Source organism: Takifugu rubripes, chromosome 21, assembly GCF_901000725.2.
Source record: "Takifugu rubripes chromosome 21, fTakRub1.2, whole genome shotgun sequence".
Lineage (NCBI taxonomy): Eukaryota > Metazoa > Chordata > Actinopteri > Tetraodontiformes > Tetraodontidae > Takifugu > Takifugu rubripes.
In genome coordinates, this window is record NC_042305.1 from 7,615,784 (window position 1) to 7,630,893 (window position 15,110).

Below are 15,110 nucleotides of genomic sequence, written 5' to 3' on the forward strand. Positions count from 1 at the left end.
TTGACTGAATTTCCTGCCCTGAGACTGATGTTGGCCTGGTCTGTGTGTGTCGTTGTGGCGTACCATTTGTGATTTGACCCAAGTCTGTGCGAATATGAACAAAGATGCTGCGTTTACAAGAAAAACACTAAAAACTGGAAACCAGCTGATGTGCTGTTGTTTTTCTTTCATTTTTGTCCCCCTGATCTGTTTTCAGGTGCCATTTTGCATTTAAACAAGATTTCCAAACCTTTTATAACTGCAGTCTCTTCTTTCCCAACTTTTCCCCAACATGCAAAAACCCATGTAGAATACAAACTGTCCTTGATTGTGTCTTTATTTATTGATCTGTATATACAGGTTTTTGGGGTTTCTTTTTGTTTGTTTTGCATTGTACATTCTCTCCTTTCTTGGTTATAGATTAATATATTCATGTATATACAAATAAACATTAAGTTTCTAAAACTACAATGTCTTGGTTTTTGTAGAATTGTTAAAAGCTCCGAAGGCAGTTTTCTGCACGAGGGCAGCTCGAATAAATTGTGAAACTGCATTCTAACTGCATTTTCAAACCATTCAAATCACCTGCGAGATAAACCAAGACTTCATACAAAATAGTTTTATAAATTGGATTTAACGGACCTTAATATTTGTTTACAGTCAGTTATGATGCGGAAGCGATTGAAGGGAGAATGCAACGTCATCTCTGAGGGACAGGACGTAGTTTTCTTTGGCGCATGCGCAGTCGCACATAGCTTTGTTATTGCTTTTCAGTATGGCGCTGAGCAAGACGTTTGGACAAAAACCGGTGAAATTTCAGCTTGAGGATGGCGGGGACTTTTATATGATCGGCTCCGAGGTCAGTTTTTAACGTCTTAACAGACGATTGTTTTCAATATATTGGTTCCGTGAAAGAAATGTATAATTTAACCGGACAATAGTCCGCTAGCAGCTAACTGCTATGCTAGCAGAGATGGAATATAGCGCAAGAAGGTTCATTCATTTATTGTTGATTAATTGTTAATGTTACCGTGAGTATCCTAGAAATTATTCATATTTGACCAGTTAATTATCTGTTATTAGATCAACTTTGGCACAAAATACATCGCCTTATGTAGAAGTATGTATCTATTTCTTCGCTAGCATCAGCTAAGGCTAAACAACTAGCTCGCTCAATTATCGGGCAAATAAATTCGCTAAAATAAAGGATGGTTATATATAAATGTAAAAATAAACTCTAAGTTTGATCTGAAAATCCATGTAAATATAAGGGTGTGTAATAGTGACAAGTATTTTCACGTGGCTTTATTTTGTTATTCTTGATTAATCTGGCAGTTATTTTAACGAATTTTGTCATCAATGCTAGGAAACAGTCAATTTTACAAGACAAGAAATTTGGTACATATAACAAATTGTAAAGTTTTAGTGGCAATTAGTAACTCCTGACTTATATCGGACTTGTAACTCTGGTTTTGTTCAGGTGGGAAACTACCTTCGGATGTTCAGAGGCTCACTGTATAAAAGATATCCATCATTATGGAGAAAACTGGCATCAGTAGAAGAAAGGAAGAAAATAGTGGAGTCATCACACGGTCAGTAGAGAGCGCTGTAGGCTAATTTACATTTGCTGCAATAAAGTCTCGCATTCAAGTGTTTCTGCCTGCATTAAAGAGTGGAAAGTGATGTTTATTGATATGTGCTGTCGGTGTGGTTCAGATCATGGCTATACCCAGCTTGCAACTAGTGTAACCCTCCTGAAGGCTTCAGAAGTTGAGGAGATTCTAGAAGGAAACGATGAGAAGTACAAAGCTGTCTCCATCAGCACCGAGCCCCCCGCCTACCTCAGGTATGGTCTGCTTTCATGTTCTTTGGATTTATAGCTTCTTTGAGAAGCGCACATTTGATTTAACAGTTCTTTCATGAGATGAGCCATGACAGAAATGGGGATTTAATGAGATTGTGACCATCAAAGCGTTTTAAAGATATTTTTAAATGCCAGCTCCTTTTCTCTTTCTCCAAGGGAACAAAAAGCAAAGCGGAACAGTCAGTGGGTTCCAACACTCCCCAACAGCTCTCACCATCTGGACGCTGTGCCGTGTTCCACCACCATCAACCGCAGCCGACTGGGCCGTGACAAAAAGAGGACTTTCCCACTGTGGTAAGCCAGAACCTGCACTGGCTCCTGAGTCAGTCTTCACTCACGCGATTTATTGACTTCATGTACAGTGAGTACAGTTGCACAACAAAACACCAAACCAAAAAAGACATCTATAGGAAATAAAGATAAGCTGTATTCCTCACCGCTGATGACCCAGTAGAAGTAAAACTAAGATGGCATTTCTTGCTGACTACATTCCAAGCATAACTGGTTGCACGGTTGAATGTTAATTTTGGTATTGAACGCGTGTATCATGACAGGAATCAATGATGGCTAAAGCATCAGTCCTACCGTAACGTCAACAGTTATGGAGATAACGATGCTAATTTAATGAGTCCAACACTGTTTGTCTTGCCCAGTTTTGATGACCATGATCCAGCTGTGATCCACGAAAATGCATCTCAATCTGAAGTTCTGGTTCCAATACGCTTGGACATGGAGATTGAGGGACAGAAGCTGAGGGACGCTTTCACCTGGAATATGAACGGTAGTGGCCTACTGTCACTTTGACCTCGGTGCTAGAAAGTTTGATGTCAGAGTTTGTGGAATTAGAAAAGTGTAATCATTCAATGCTTTTACAGAGAAGCTGATGACACCTGAGATGTTCGCTGAGATCCTTTGTGACGACCTGGATCTTAACCCACTGGCCTTTGTTCCCGCTATTGCCTCCGCCATTCGCCAGCAGATTGAGTCTTATCCAACAGACAGCATCCTGGAGGACCAGGCAGACCAGAGGGTCATTATCAAGGTAAGACACCATGCTGCCAGGCTCTCCTTCAAGACTCTTCACACACAATGCTCAGCAGTGATGGAGAGTCATTTATCATGTTGTGGTTTCCAGTTGAATATCCATGTTGGGAACATCTCTCTGGTGGACCAATTTGAGTGGGACATGTCGGAGAGGGAAAACTCTCCAGAGAAGTTTGCTCTAAAGCTTTGCTCTGAGCTTGGGCTAGGCGGAGAGTTCGTCACGACCATTGCCTACAGCATCCGTGGTCAGCTGAGTTGGCACCAGAGGACGTACGCCTTCAGGTACTGCTTTCGCAGATTTGAGTAAAACCATGACTATGTATTTTGCAGCCTGGTTCCTCACACACACTAACTTGAGTTTGGCTCCTGTTTACAGTGAGAACCCACTGCCCACTGTGGAGATCGCCATCAGAAACACAGGAGACGCTGACCAGTGGTGCCCCCTGCTGGAGACCTTGACAGATGCTGAAATGGAGAAGAAGATCAGGGATCAGGACAGAAACACAAGGTGTGGAGGATGTCTGGATTTATGACGTTGTAGATCCATTGAAGCACAAGTTTATTTAAAAAAAAAACAAAAAAAACAACAACATAAATGTGGCAAAATGACACCTGAAAATGTAATATGGTAGACCTGTTCAGTGACAGTGACACACATCTTGTTACTCCACAGGCGAATGAGAAGACTGGCAAACACGGCCCCCGCCTGGTAAATAGAGCAGCACCAGTGCCCCCTCCTGTTGGTAAAGGTTCTTGTCCGAGCAAGGAGATTTATGGTCCCTCCACCAAGCGCTGGCAGCCTGTTGTGCTACACCACATCCTCAGTCAGCTGTTCCTCTTGTTTATTTTATTGTTATTTTCATCTTATATATCTGGCAAGCCCTTCCGCGCCCCTTTCCTTCCCGTTAGGAAACATCCCTCCTCTGTGCGTCCGTATGGGAAAAGCTGCTCTCTCACTCTGAACACTGACTCTCTTCACCCGAACACAGAGGGAGAACGAACCACACAACCAGGCTCAGATAATATATTGTTTGTTGTATTTGTTGTCTTTTTGTACATTTTATTAATTCTTACAAAATAATAAAAAGGTGAAACGTCTCAATTTCCCTTCTAATTTTGCAGCAAAATGTGAATTCTGGGGGGGGGGGGTAAAAGAAACAAGATTCTGAGGCTGAAAGATAAATCAGTTTAATCAGAAAACACTTGCTGGTGAGGTAAACAGAATTACATTTCACATTTTGGATAAATATTAGACATTAAATATGGTATTATGTAAAGAATAAAGGGTACCTTGCGGCCTCACCTCCAGGGTCAGGTAACCTTCAGTTCACTCACACAGTGATGTGACCCTTCACATGATTACATGATTTAACTCAGGAAGAGTAAAGATCAGGAAGTAGGCGGAACTGCGACTACAGCCGCTGTAATTACTTTAAATACCATCTTTGAAGTGTCAAAGGTATAAATGCAGTATGGTTCTGACCTATAGGAATGTTGCTATCTCACTGGGTGGCAGATTTGACCAAGTGGTGCAGAATGGAGGAAGGTCCAGCCTTCAGGCAGGCAGAAATATTAAGTTACACAAGTGAAGAGGCCGAGGCGCGGCCTCGATTCTCCAGCTATTGTGCAGAGAACACATCTCAGGTTTCCTGGACAGGAAGAAATCTGTTGTCCTGCAGGATAAACGGCTACAGCTACTTTTTACTCAGAATCACAGTAAAATCTTGCCTGTTTTGACCTAAATCGAGTACGGAGGAGGTCAGTCACAGTCAGCCTTCATATTGCAGTCATGTCTTTCTTCTAAAGATAAACCGGACCATTCTCCCAACAGGAACTGCTCCCAGTCCCACAGTCCTGAGGGATTAAAACGTGTTTGCCGGATATCCGCAGTGACCTCAGCCCGCTCTGACAGGCGGCTCCAGCTTGTTGGATAAGGCGGTCAACACCTGGTCGAATTTGCCATACCGCAGAGCCTGGTTCTCCTCGGCCCCTCTGCTCCCCCACAGGAGCCTCATCTGAAAGTCGGTCAGGAAGAGCTCCGTGACCTCTGCTCGCTCCTCGAAGCCTGACAGATCATCATCACCGTGAGAGATTTGATCGGAATTCAAAGACATGAGAAATCGCTCTGACCCACCTTTGAGTTTGGTCTCGGCGATAGAGCGGTAGACACCCCCTTGCTGAGCAAAGGTCCTCGCCGCCCCGAGGTGGAACATGACCACATCCACCCCGGCTTCCACAGTCTCCCACGGCTCCAGGGCCTCGTCTGCTGCCGCACTCTTTTCGAGCAGAAACAAGAGTGGCAAGACGTGGGGGAAGGTGGTGTTGGACAAGGAACAGCTTTCTGGGGAAAAAGACAGGCTCGTTAAGGAAAACAGAGCAATCATCTGAACCCTGAGACGCGGAGGGACCCCTCACCTCTTCCTTCGTTCAGACTCTTCATGAAAGGCCTCAGAGTTTTCTCGTAGAGAATAGCGCCCTCTGTGTGTCGCTGCCGTAATGCCGTCCACGTCTGCTCCAGACGGGATACCTGTAAGAGAAAAACTCACCATTAAAGAAATAAATATCCAGGAAATTTCTGACTTTGAAATGTCTTTTTTTCGGATTTTAGAGCCAATGAATGGTTTTAACGGGATAACTCCTCTTTGTTGCAATATCAAATGTTGCCTCAAGAGGTGTGCCACACTCTGTCAGCGCTCTGTTTTGACCTTATGCAGCATTAGTCAACTTTATAACAGAAAACAACATCACAATGAGGGACAGAGGTACTTCTAGCCCAGCAATAGTTAAGATAAGACCTACAGTTTTGTCCACATGACCGTGACCATCCAGAGATAACGTGGTCATGGTGCAGTCTCCGTAATATCAACAGGCTTGGAGTTGTTTGTACATACAGAGGTCAGAGACTAAATGAAACTCTTCAGATGCTGCGCGATTGTTTCCCTGGGTGTACCTGCGGCAGCTCCAATGCTCTCATGACAGCTGCAAAACCGAACATGTTGCCCATGGTGCTCTTGAGCTCGGCTGCGATTTGGATCATTTTGTGCAGCAAGCTGGCCCTCTCCTCGGTGGTCCCAGTGCATCCAAGCATTTCCACAGCCAGCGTGGTCGCCATGGTCTGGAACCTGATGGTGAAATCCATGGTCACGGTTGTGTCTGCAGTTTAAACGAACTATGTCCAGAAGCCTGGAGGTCCATCCTCGCTCACCTCTCCAGCAGGTCCAGTCTCAACCTTTGGCCATGTGGCAACGTGAGGAGCTCCATTCCGGAACTCACTCCCATCATCTTTTGCACCTCAGGGGTGACTTCCAGAATTCTGGCCACCTGGAAAACAAATGCAAAGTTACTGATAGAATCTGATCTACTCTGAGGTTTAAACAACGAAGCAGATCTAATTGGACGCTACCGTGCAGTCAGCTTTGGTGATGTGTTTAGCCGCCGTGCAGTGGTCAACCTCGGACAGCAGCTCCTTCACCCTCCGCAGGATTCCCACCTCCAGTGGCTTGTTTTCCTGGGCCATCAGCGGTGACATGTACATGCTGGGTTTAAAAGAGGACACCGCCTCCACCACTGGCAAGCAGTACGCGTCACCGTCCTCCACTCTGGGCTGATCACACTCCAGGAAACGCTCCACCCGCAGCCGTTCCACATAGCTGTGCGCGTGGGGGTAAAGCTCTGTGTAGCCATTCCAGTCTGAGTTGGAGGATGGGCAGTCCAGGTTCACCCGAATCTGGGGTCTACGCAGAGAACTGCTGGGTGAGGGCAGGGACCGGTGCCTGGAGAAGGACGGGGATGGAGCCACGCTGCCTGAGCGACTTTTCAACCGTGGAGCTACAGACATAAATACTGGTCAAATATTGGGCCATACAGTCAGCAAAAACACCATCAATAACATAACTTTTGAATAATAACGATGATTTTAATTGGTTTTTCTTACATAAAGACGGCATAGACACAAAACCTGATGCCAGTCATTCCTCCCCCTGCCACTATAACACACACACACACGCACACACACACACACACACACACACACACTGTGGACTTTGGTCCTGTTATTTCAGTGCCAGCACCCTCCGCTCTGATTTGACTGGATAACGGTTTCTAAAACATCCGCACGGAGGCTGAAGGCAGGGACCCCGAGCTCACACTGACTCTTGAAGTCCAATGTCGGCATTGACCTCTGTTAAATAAACAGCAGCCTGGTTGAAACTGGGTGGTTGTTTATGACTGTAATTTCAGCACATTACCGCGTCGTAAATTATGCGTTTGGAGCTGTACAGAAAAACACACAAGAGGGCTTCAAACAAACAACATCAACATCATACATCAACATGTAATATGCCACCACATGCTCAGGTGTTACAGTCTTATGCTCTCGATGCCCTGCAGCGATGTTCAGGAAGCATCATTTGCTGATGCAGTAAAATAAACCCATCTTAAAGTGACAGCACACCCAAATTAAGACTCACAGGACCAAACAAAAACAAAGTATCACCCCAGAAGTAGATCTTTTTAACGACCTCATGGACACTGTGTTAGGTTCAAACTGCAATGCTGTAACCACTTATTATCACTCCTGTGCAGAACCCTATGACCTGCTTTAACTGGTGTTCTATTGCCTCAGGATAGCAGGGGACAACCTGACCATCCTGCCATACTCCATTCCCTATTTTCTTATGTTCCTTTTGTATATATCATGCTTTGTTTTATCATGTGACGCTTACGCTTATTGTAATCTTACATGTTCGTGTGCTAATATAAAATAAACCTTGTCAAGGCTCACACTTTGTAGCTCACACTGCAGACGTGTGAGTTGCCCTTGCAGCAAGTAAACTGAAGCTTCCGTCTCATTCCTCTGAAGGCAACAGCACGGGGAGAAAACTAATCCTTTTCTCCCCAACACCGTGTTCCTCTTCCTCCACAGGAAGAGGGACAAGGGTCCCTTCCACAGCTCTCGGGTTAGGTTGCCCTCTCTGGGTATCTTCCAAACTCTCAGCTATCAGACTTCCTTCCCTTATGTAACGCCATTATCAGTGGGTGCAAGAACAAATAACTGTTCCCAAAACATACTCAAGTGGAAATCCAGCAGCACAGGAAGTCTCTAAGGAAACGCTCAATGTGCTTGTTTGCAGAGGTTTGTGGACATTGATGAAATGCAAGACAAGACTAGACAAGGTGAATAACAGTCTGAGCAACCAGCTCGCTGCAGCTGCATACCCCACAGAAGAACGTGCACCACCCACTGAACTTAAGTACAACCCCAGAGACAGCCCCCACTGTGCTGCTTCAGTAGCCGTCTGTGATGAACAGAGACAGGACACAAAGGCGCCACGACCTATCATCCTCTTCTGTAAGTGTCTTTATGCTGACTACTGTGCAGTTTATTTTATAGATTTAATCTGCAGTAAAAGCTGCAGTAATAGTTGTTTAATTAAGCTTTATAGAAAACCACAGAGAGACAGGAACAACAAAATATTGTTGATATTGATGATCATGGCAGTATTATATGGCATAAGAAATGCAAGAAATGGCGCTGTCCCAGGCGGCAGCCAGTAGTAGCAGCTCCCTACACTTAATTGTTCTTTTTTAAATTTTCGTAGTGTTTTCTATACTTGTTTACATTCTTTTCTATTTGGATTTACTTTCTTTCTTTCCATTTACAAGTGGAGTATTCAGACACCATGTTCTGGAGGCTCGAATACTTTTTTTTCTGTTTTGCGGTGCTTGGGTTATTCGCGGCCCCCATCAGCTGGGCCGAGAAGCGGAGCGGTATTGTCTATACACGAGACCAGCTGATGGCTCTAAGACCACCATCCTTCGTGGTCGGAGAGAAGCCCCAAATCCCTAAGGAGGTGAGGAGGAAACAACGAGGGACTAAGGCTGGAGTTAAACAGAGGATGAAGAGGCGACGTTTTAAACCCTGCGTCCCCGCGGTCATAACGAGGAATGTTGGGTCCCTGGCAAATAAGATGGACGAGCTGGAGGCGCTCCCACGGACCCAGCGGGAGTCCAGAGAGGCCAGTATCATGTGTTTCACGGAGACATGGCTCCATGGACTGATACCGGACTCTAATGTGACGATCGCTGGTTTCACCACTGTGCGAGCGGACCGAGACACCACCGCGGCCGGTAAGAAGAAAGGAGGGGGACTGGCCGTGTTCGTTAGCAACAGGTGGTGCAGCCCGGAGCATATTCACGTCAAGGAGCGCGTGCGCAGTCCCGACGTGGAACTTATTGCTATCGGACTCCGTCCATACTATTTGCCACGGGAGTTTACTAACGTCATCGCCATCACTGTTTATATTCCTCCGACCGGTAAAGCGAACACGGCCCGTGACGTTATTCACTCTGTCACGGCTGACCTGCACACTAAACATCCCGGAGCCTTTATCCTCATCACAGGTGACTTCAATCATGCCTCCCTTAAATATGAACACCCACTCTAATGCACAACATGGGTCAAAAATGACCCGCATTCATTCATTCGCATGTGTTTTCAGGCTGGGTGAGTGTTTCTTTGCTGTATTTTTTAATCAATTCATTTTATTATTAAATGTCCCAATTATAATTTTAATATCTTGTTTTTGATTAGTACAAGGTCAATGCTTCTATTTTCTGTTTATTATTTTAGGAATAAAATAGATTTTGGATTACTACACCACATGGGTAAAAAATGACCCATTTATCCAAATGTGATTTTGAATTAAATTACTTCAAACTATAACAATAATTTGCTTCAAATAATCACGTTAGCAATGCTTTAGGCCAAATAATCATACATTTTATCTTTGAAATGTGTTTATTTGTCACACAAACATGATCGTCAAATGTCAACAGCTAGCTAGCTACGGTAGCTCGCTAGCTAGTTACGGTAGCCGATTGAAAATTTTTCCCTTTCTGACAAGAAATGGAGCTACTAATTCTTCAAATTCAAATTAATTACAAAATCAATAATTATGCAGAGTTATCACATCAAATTTCTTATTAGGTAATATGATAATTATTGTAAAATAAGACTTAGATGGTTCAGGTCTTCAAATACAATCTTCTCCACAGTGGTAAATACTGTAAATACTGTATGTTACAAAATGTGGGTCTGACCCATGTGGACGTGGGAAAACTTCATGAAGACTGACAAAAGCTATGCTTATTCATAAAGGAAGAACAGAACACTTAATGTGAGGATTTGTGCTACATAAAACAATTAAAAGTTAATGAATAGTTTGATTAATAAATGAGTAAATACATAGATTATAAACATTCAGCTTAGAAACACGTGAAATAACATGGGAAATGATTACGGGTCATTTTAGACCCATGTTGTGCATTAGAGGGGTAGTGATGTAAAAAGTGTTTTTATTCAAAATGTAAAAAATAAAATTATACAAGAAGGATGAAGTATGATCAAAAACAAGTTAATTGAGGAATACCTGGAATGCTGAGTAATAAAATTAATTAATTGCAAAGATAAAGCAAATAAAACCTCAGTCGGGTCACTTTAGACCCATGTTGTGCATTAAAGGGTTAAGTCCACTCTCCCTACATTCCATCAGTATGTCCAGTGCAGCACGAGAGACAGGAAGACTTTGGATTTACTGTATGCTAATGTCACCAATGCATACACCTCCACTGCACTCCCTCCACTAGGCAAGTCTGACCATAATTTCGTGCTGCTCTCCCCATCATACACACCTGTGGTTCAGCAGCAACCAGTCACTGTGAGGACTGTTAGGAAATGGTCTGATGGTGCCATGGACTGTCTGCGGGATGCCCTGGAGACCACCAACTGGTCTGCTCTCTGTGAACCACATGGTGAGGACCTGGATGGACTGACAGACTGTGTTTCCGACTACATCAAGTTCTGCACTGAGAACTCCGTCCCCACCAAGAAGGTATGCTGTTACCCAAACAACAAACCATGGGTGACAAGTGACCTGAAGGCCCTTTTGAACAAGAAGAGGGCCTTCACTGCTGGGGACCCAGCTGAGCTCAGGAGAGTACAGAAGGAACTGAAACGCAGTCTGAAGGAGAGCAAGGACGCCTATAGGAAGAAGCTGGAGGAGAGACTGGAGAGGAACCAGACCAGGGATGTTTGGAGTGGGATGAGAACAATCACTGGCTTCCAGAAGAAAGGAATACGCTCAGCTGATGGGAACGTGGACCAAGCTAATGAGTTGAACCAGTTTTTCAACAGGTTTGATTCTAGCTCCCCCTCCCCCAGCTGTCCCAATATTCCTCTGGATAACAATGGGTCCCCTTCACACCTCCCAGAGCCCCCAACACCTCTGCCATCTTCTTCCCCCTCCCCCCTGCTGACACCCTACATAGATACCAACATGTCACCCATCCCCCCGACAGGACTATCCTTCACGTCTAGCCAGGTGAGGAGAGACCTGGAGAGGCCCCTTTCAAGACCCTCTGCAGTTTGCCTATCAGCCCAAGGTGGGGGTTGATGACGCGGTAATATACTTGCTACAGAGGGCTTACTCCTCCTTGGACAGACTAAACACCACAGTGCGGGTCATGTTCTTTGACTTCTCTTCTGCCTTCAACACCATCCAGCCAAGACTGCTGAGGGCTAAGTTGGAGAACATGCAGATGGATGCTACCCTTGTTTCTTGGATCGAGGACTACCTGACAAGTCGACCACAGTTTGTAGGACTGCGGAGCTGTGTGTGCGACCCCCTGATGAGCAACACAGGAGCTCCACAAGGAACTGTGCTCGCCCCCTTTCTGTTCACCATCTACACAGCTGACTTCCAGTACCACTCTGAGACATGTCATCTCCAGAAGTACTCGGATGACACAGTCATAGTCGGATGTGTGGAGAATGGACAAGAGGATGAATACAGGGACCTTGTGGAGAGTTTTGTTAGGTGGAGCAGGGAGAACCTTCTGCAGCTCAACGTGACCAAGACAAAGGAGATGGTGGTGGATATTAGTAAAAGCAAGTCCCCACCCTCCCCAGTCTGCATTAGTGGGAAAGATGTGGAAATAGTCTCATCTTACAGGTTCCTGAGTGTTCAGCTGGACAATAAACTGGAGTGGTCCACAAACACCAATGCTGTTTACAAGGGGGCAGCACAGAGGCACTAATCATGGCTGCACAAGAACAGGCCCTGAGCACCAGAGCAATAGAGGCCAGGGTCTACCATACCAGACAAGACCCCAGGTGCAGACTGTGTGGAGATGCCCCTGAGACAGTCCAGCACATCACAGCAGGGTTCAAGATACTGGCAGGCAAGGCATACATGGAACGGCATAATCAGGTGGCTGGCATAGTGTACAGGAACATCTGCACTGAGTATGGGCTGGAGGTCCCAGGGACCAGGTGGGAGACACCTCCGAAAGTGGTGGAGAACGAGCAGGCCAAGATCCTGTGGAACTTCCAGATCCAGACTGACAAGATGGTGGTGGCCAACCAGCCTGACATAGTGGTGGTGGATAAACACCAAAAGACAGTGGTGGTGATAGATGCAGCAATCCCGAGTGATAGCAACATAAGGAAGAAGGAACACAAGAAGCTGGAGAAGTACCAAGGGCTGAAGGAGGAGATGGAGAGAATGTGGGGGATGAAGGCAACAGTGGTCCCAGTGGTGATCGGGACACTCGGGGCAGTAACACCCAACTTCAGTAGATGGCTCCAACAGATACCAGGAACCACACCAGAGATCTCTGTCCAGAAGAGCGCAGTCCTAGGAACAGCTAAGATCCTGCCCAGAACCCTCAGACTCCCAGGCCTCTGGTAGAGGACCCGACGGGGATGAATAAAGTATATCTTAATCTTAATAAATACGTGTGTTTCTTTTTCTATAGATTGGATCATTCAGTTTCTCTCTCAGATTGCCCAGATGTGTTCCACTAGTATTACTCTTCCTCACCTGTGTTTGAATAAGACCACTCTGTCTATTTAATCCCGTGTGCTTGCTGACACCACGCTCAGCAGTGTGGGCTGTTGTGCAAATTATATTTATTTCTCTATCTTTGTCCTTTTCTTGTAGTTGTTGATTGTCTGAGTAGTTTGGGGGAATTGTTGGGATTTTATGTGACTGATGATTTGGACCTACTGTGAATGTAGCCTGTTGAAAGTGGAACCAGAAAAAATAAAATCCATTTTATTAATGATTAGACTATTGTGAATCTAATGTCGTTGCTATTAATTTTCTAAAACATTTTTTTTTCTATGGTCAAAGTGATATCGACAAACACACAGTCATGTATTCCTGATGATTTAAGCCTGATGATTTTAGAAAACAATCAGGGGAATTCCTTTCATGATGATCTAATAGCTGTTTTTCCATTTCTTTTCTGGTTCCTGCCTCTGTGTCCAGAATCTGCTTCAGAGATGCTTCGACCAACCTCGCTGCCACTCCTGTTGCTGATCTGCACTGTTTCGGTGGTGAATGCTGGAAAGGTGTTGGTGTATCCTTTTGATGGGAGCCACTGGATCAACATGAAAGTCCTCATTGAGGAACTTCACACCAGAGGTCATGAGGTCACGGTGGTGAGGCCGGCAGATAGCTGGTACATCAAGGCAGAGTCTTCATACTACAAGTCCATTACTCTGAACTACTCTGCTGGTATTAATGAGGAAACCCTTGGGTTGTACGTGACAAAGACTCTGAAAATGCGACGAGAAGGTGCTTCACTCTGGAGTCGTTTAAAGCTGGAATATGATCTGGTGGAACTGTTCAGGCAGATTCATAAGCATACAGTTGAGATGGTCGGGGAGATGTTTGAGAACACCCAACTGATGCAGATCCTCCGTGACGCCAAATATGATTTGGTCCTGACAGATCCTGCAGGGGGTGGAGGAGTGATACTGGCCCACCGGTTGGGTCTTCCACTGGTCTTTAATGTGAGGTGGACTGTCCAGGGTGAGGGGCATCAAGCAATCGCCCCTTCCCCATTATCCTATGTTCCCATGGCCATGTCAGAGTTGACAGACCAGATGACATTTTTCCAGCGCGTGAAAAATATTTTAGTCTTTGTTCTCAGTCAGCTTCGAATCAAGTATTTGGCAGACCCAAACTACAGACCGTTTGTTCATCGTTACTTTGGTGATGACGTGCATTACATGGAGCTGTTCCAGGCAGCTGATATCTGGCTCATGAGGAACGACTTCACTTTTGAGTTTCCTCGACCCACCATGCCAAACGTCATTTACATGTCAGGATTTCAGTGTAAACCCTCCAAGCCTCTGTCCAAAGAGCTGGAGGACTTTGTCCAGAGCTCTGGTGAACACGGCGTCATCATCATGACATTAGGAACCCTGGTGGGGAACCTTCCTGAGGACATCGTTGAGGACATCGCTGCCGCTTTTGCTCAACTTCCTCAGAAGGTGATCTGGAGACATAAAGGTAAAAGACCATCCACCCTGGGCAACAACACCCTACTGCTGGACTGGCTCCCACAAAATGATCTCCTCGGTCACCCCAAGACCAAACTTTTCGTGGCGCATGGAGGAACCAACGGAATCCAGGAGGCCATCTACCACGGCGTCCCACTCGTGGGCCTGCCCCTCATGTTTGACCAGCAAGACAACTTCTTCAGGATGAAGGTCAAAGGTGTGGCGAAAGTCCTGGACATTGCAACTGTGAACAAGGACAACTTCCTGGAGGCCCTGAAGGAGGTTCTTCACCAGCCCAGTTACAGGGAGAAAATGAAAACCCTTTCCAGCCTGCACAGGGATCAACCCATGAAGCCGATGGACCAAGCAATGTTCTGGATCGAGTTTGTCATGAGACACAAAGGAGCGAAGCACCTGCGGACGGAGTCTTACAAGATGAACGCCATCCAGTACCACTCCATCGATGTGCTGGCGTTCCTGGTGACACTTGTTCTGCTGATAGTAGCAGTTTTTACCTCAGCGGTAAAGTTTTTGTGGAGGAGGTTGTTTTGTAGAAGCAAAGTTAAAAAGGAATAATGAATGGCAAGAGAGTTCCTGAATTGCCATTTCATTCAAAGAATTCTTTGAGTTACAAGTTTTGCCTCAAATCTCCAAGTTCTGTTTCCACAGGATGGACCTGAATATTCTAGAAAATGTTTTAACAGTGACAAAAAAAACTGTCTACATTACATTGCTGCGTTTCATTTCAATAAAAGGATACTTAAACAAAAGGACACAGTACATTATAGTGAATGTCAATACAAAGCCTAGGTTTTGCTTATATATGTGTGCAAGGACAATGTTTTTATTAGGTTTCAGTCAGACGGTTTCAAC

At 45.2% G+C, this 15,110-nt stretch overlaps 3 protein-coding genes across 6 annotated transcripts in view; 2 read left to right on the top strand and 1 right to left on the bottom strand.

Moving 5' to 3' along the window:
- The first annotated feature begins 689 nt into the window (after positions 1-689).
- Positions 690-3,985, top strand: smarcb1a (SWI/SNF related BAF chromatin remodeling complex subunit B1a). Its single transcript, XM_003974541.3, has 9 exons — positions 690-838; positions 1,460-1,571; positions 1,696-1,825; positions 2,000-2,137; positions 2,497-2,624; positions 2,719-2,885; positions 2,979-3,169; positions 3,264-3,395; positions 3,561-3,985. Exons 1-9 carry the CDS (start codon positions 755-757, stop codon positions 3,598-3,600), a joined length of 1,122 nt encoding a protein of 373 aa, XP_003974590.1. The 5' UTR covers positions 690-754; the 3' UTR covers positions 3,601-3,985.
- Positions 3,986-4,056: 71 nt separating this feature from the next.
- Positions 4,057-15,110, bottom strand: part of sh2d3cb (SH2 domain containing 3Cb) — a 31,474-nt gene continuing 20,420 nt past the window's right edge. For both annotated transcript variants that reach the window (XM_029830127.1, XM_029830128.1), the window contains 6 exons: positions 6,291-6,715; positions 6,093-6,208; positions 5,838-6,009; positions 5,303-5,414; positions 5,022-5,228; positions 4,057-4,952 (listed from right to left, as the gene is read on the bottom strand). In XM_029830127.1, the coding sequence (XP_029685987.1) occupies positions 4,783-4,952; positions 5,022-5,228; positions 5,303-5,414; positions 5,838-6,009; positions 6,093-6,208; positions 6,291-6,715 (1,202 nt within the window). In that variant the 3' untranslated portion in view covers positions 4,057-4,782. The remainder of the gene's footprint in view (positions 4,953-5,021; positions 5,229-5,302; positions 5,415-5,837; positions 6,010-6,092; positions 6,209-6,290; positions 6,716-15,110) is intronic.
- Positions 8,085-15,007, top strand: LOC101068092 (UDP-glucuronosyltransferase 2A2-like). Of its 3 annotated transcripts, none has more exons than XM_011615363.2 (2): positions 8,085-8,237; positions 13,219-15,007. In XM_011615363.2, the coding sequence occupies exon 2, from the start codon at positions 13,233-13,235 to the stop codon at positions 14,811-14,813; it is 1,581 nt and encodes a 526-aa protein (XP_011613665.1). In that variant the 5' UTR covers positions 8,085-8,237; positions 13,219-13,232; the 3' UTR covers positions 14,814-15,007. The 3 variants fall into 3 exon arrangements, with proteins under 3 accessions (XP_011613665.1, XP_029685989.1, XP_003974592.3); XM_029830129.1 differs by lacking the exon at positions 8,085-8,237 and adding an exon at positions 9,261-9,289; XM_003974543.3 differs by lacking the exon at positions 8,085-8,237 and adding an exon at positions 9,305-9,392.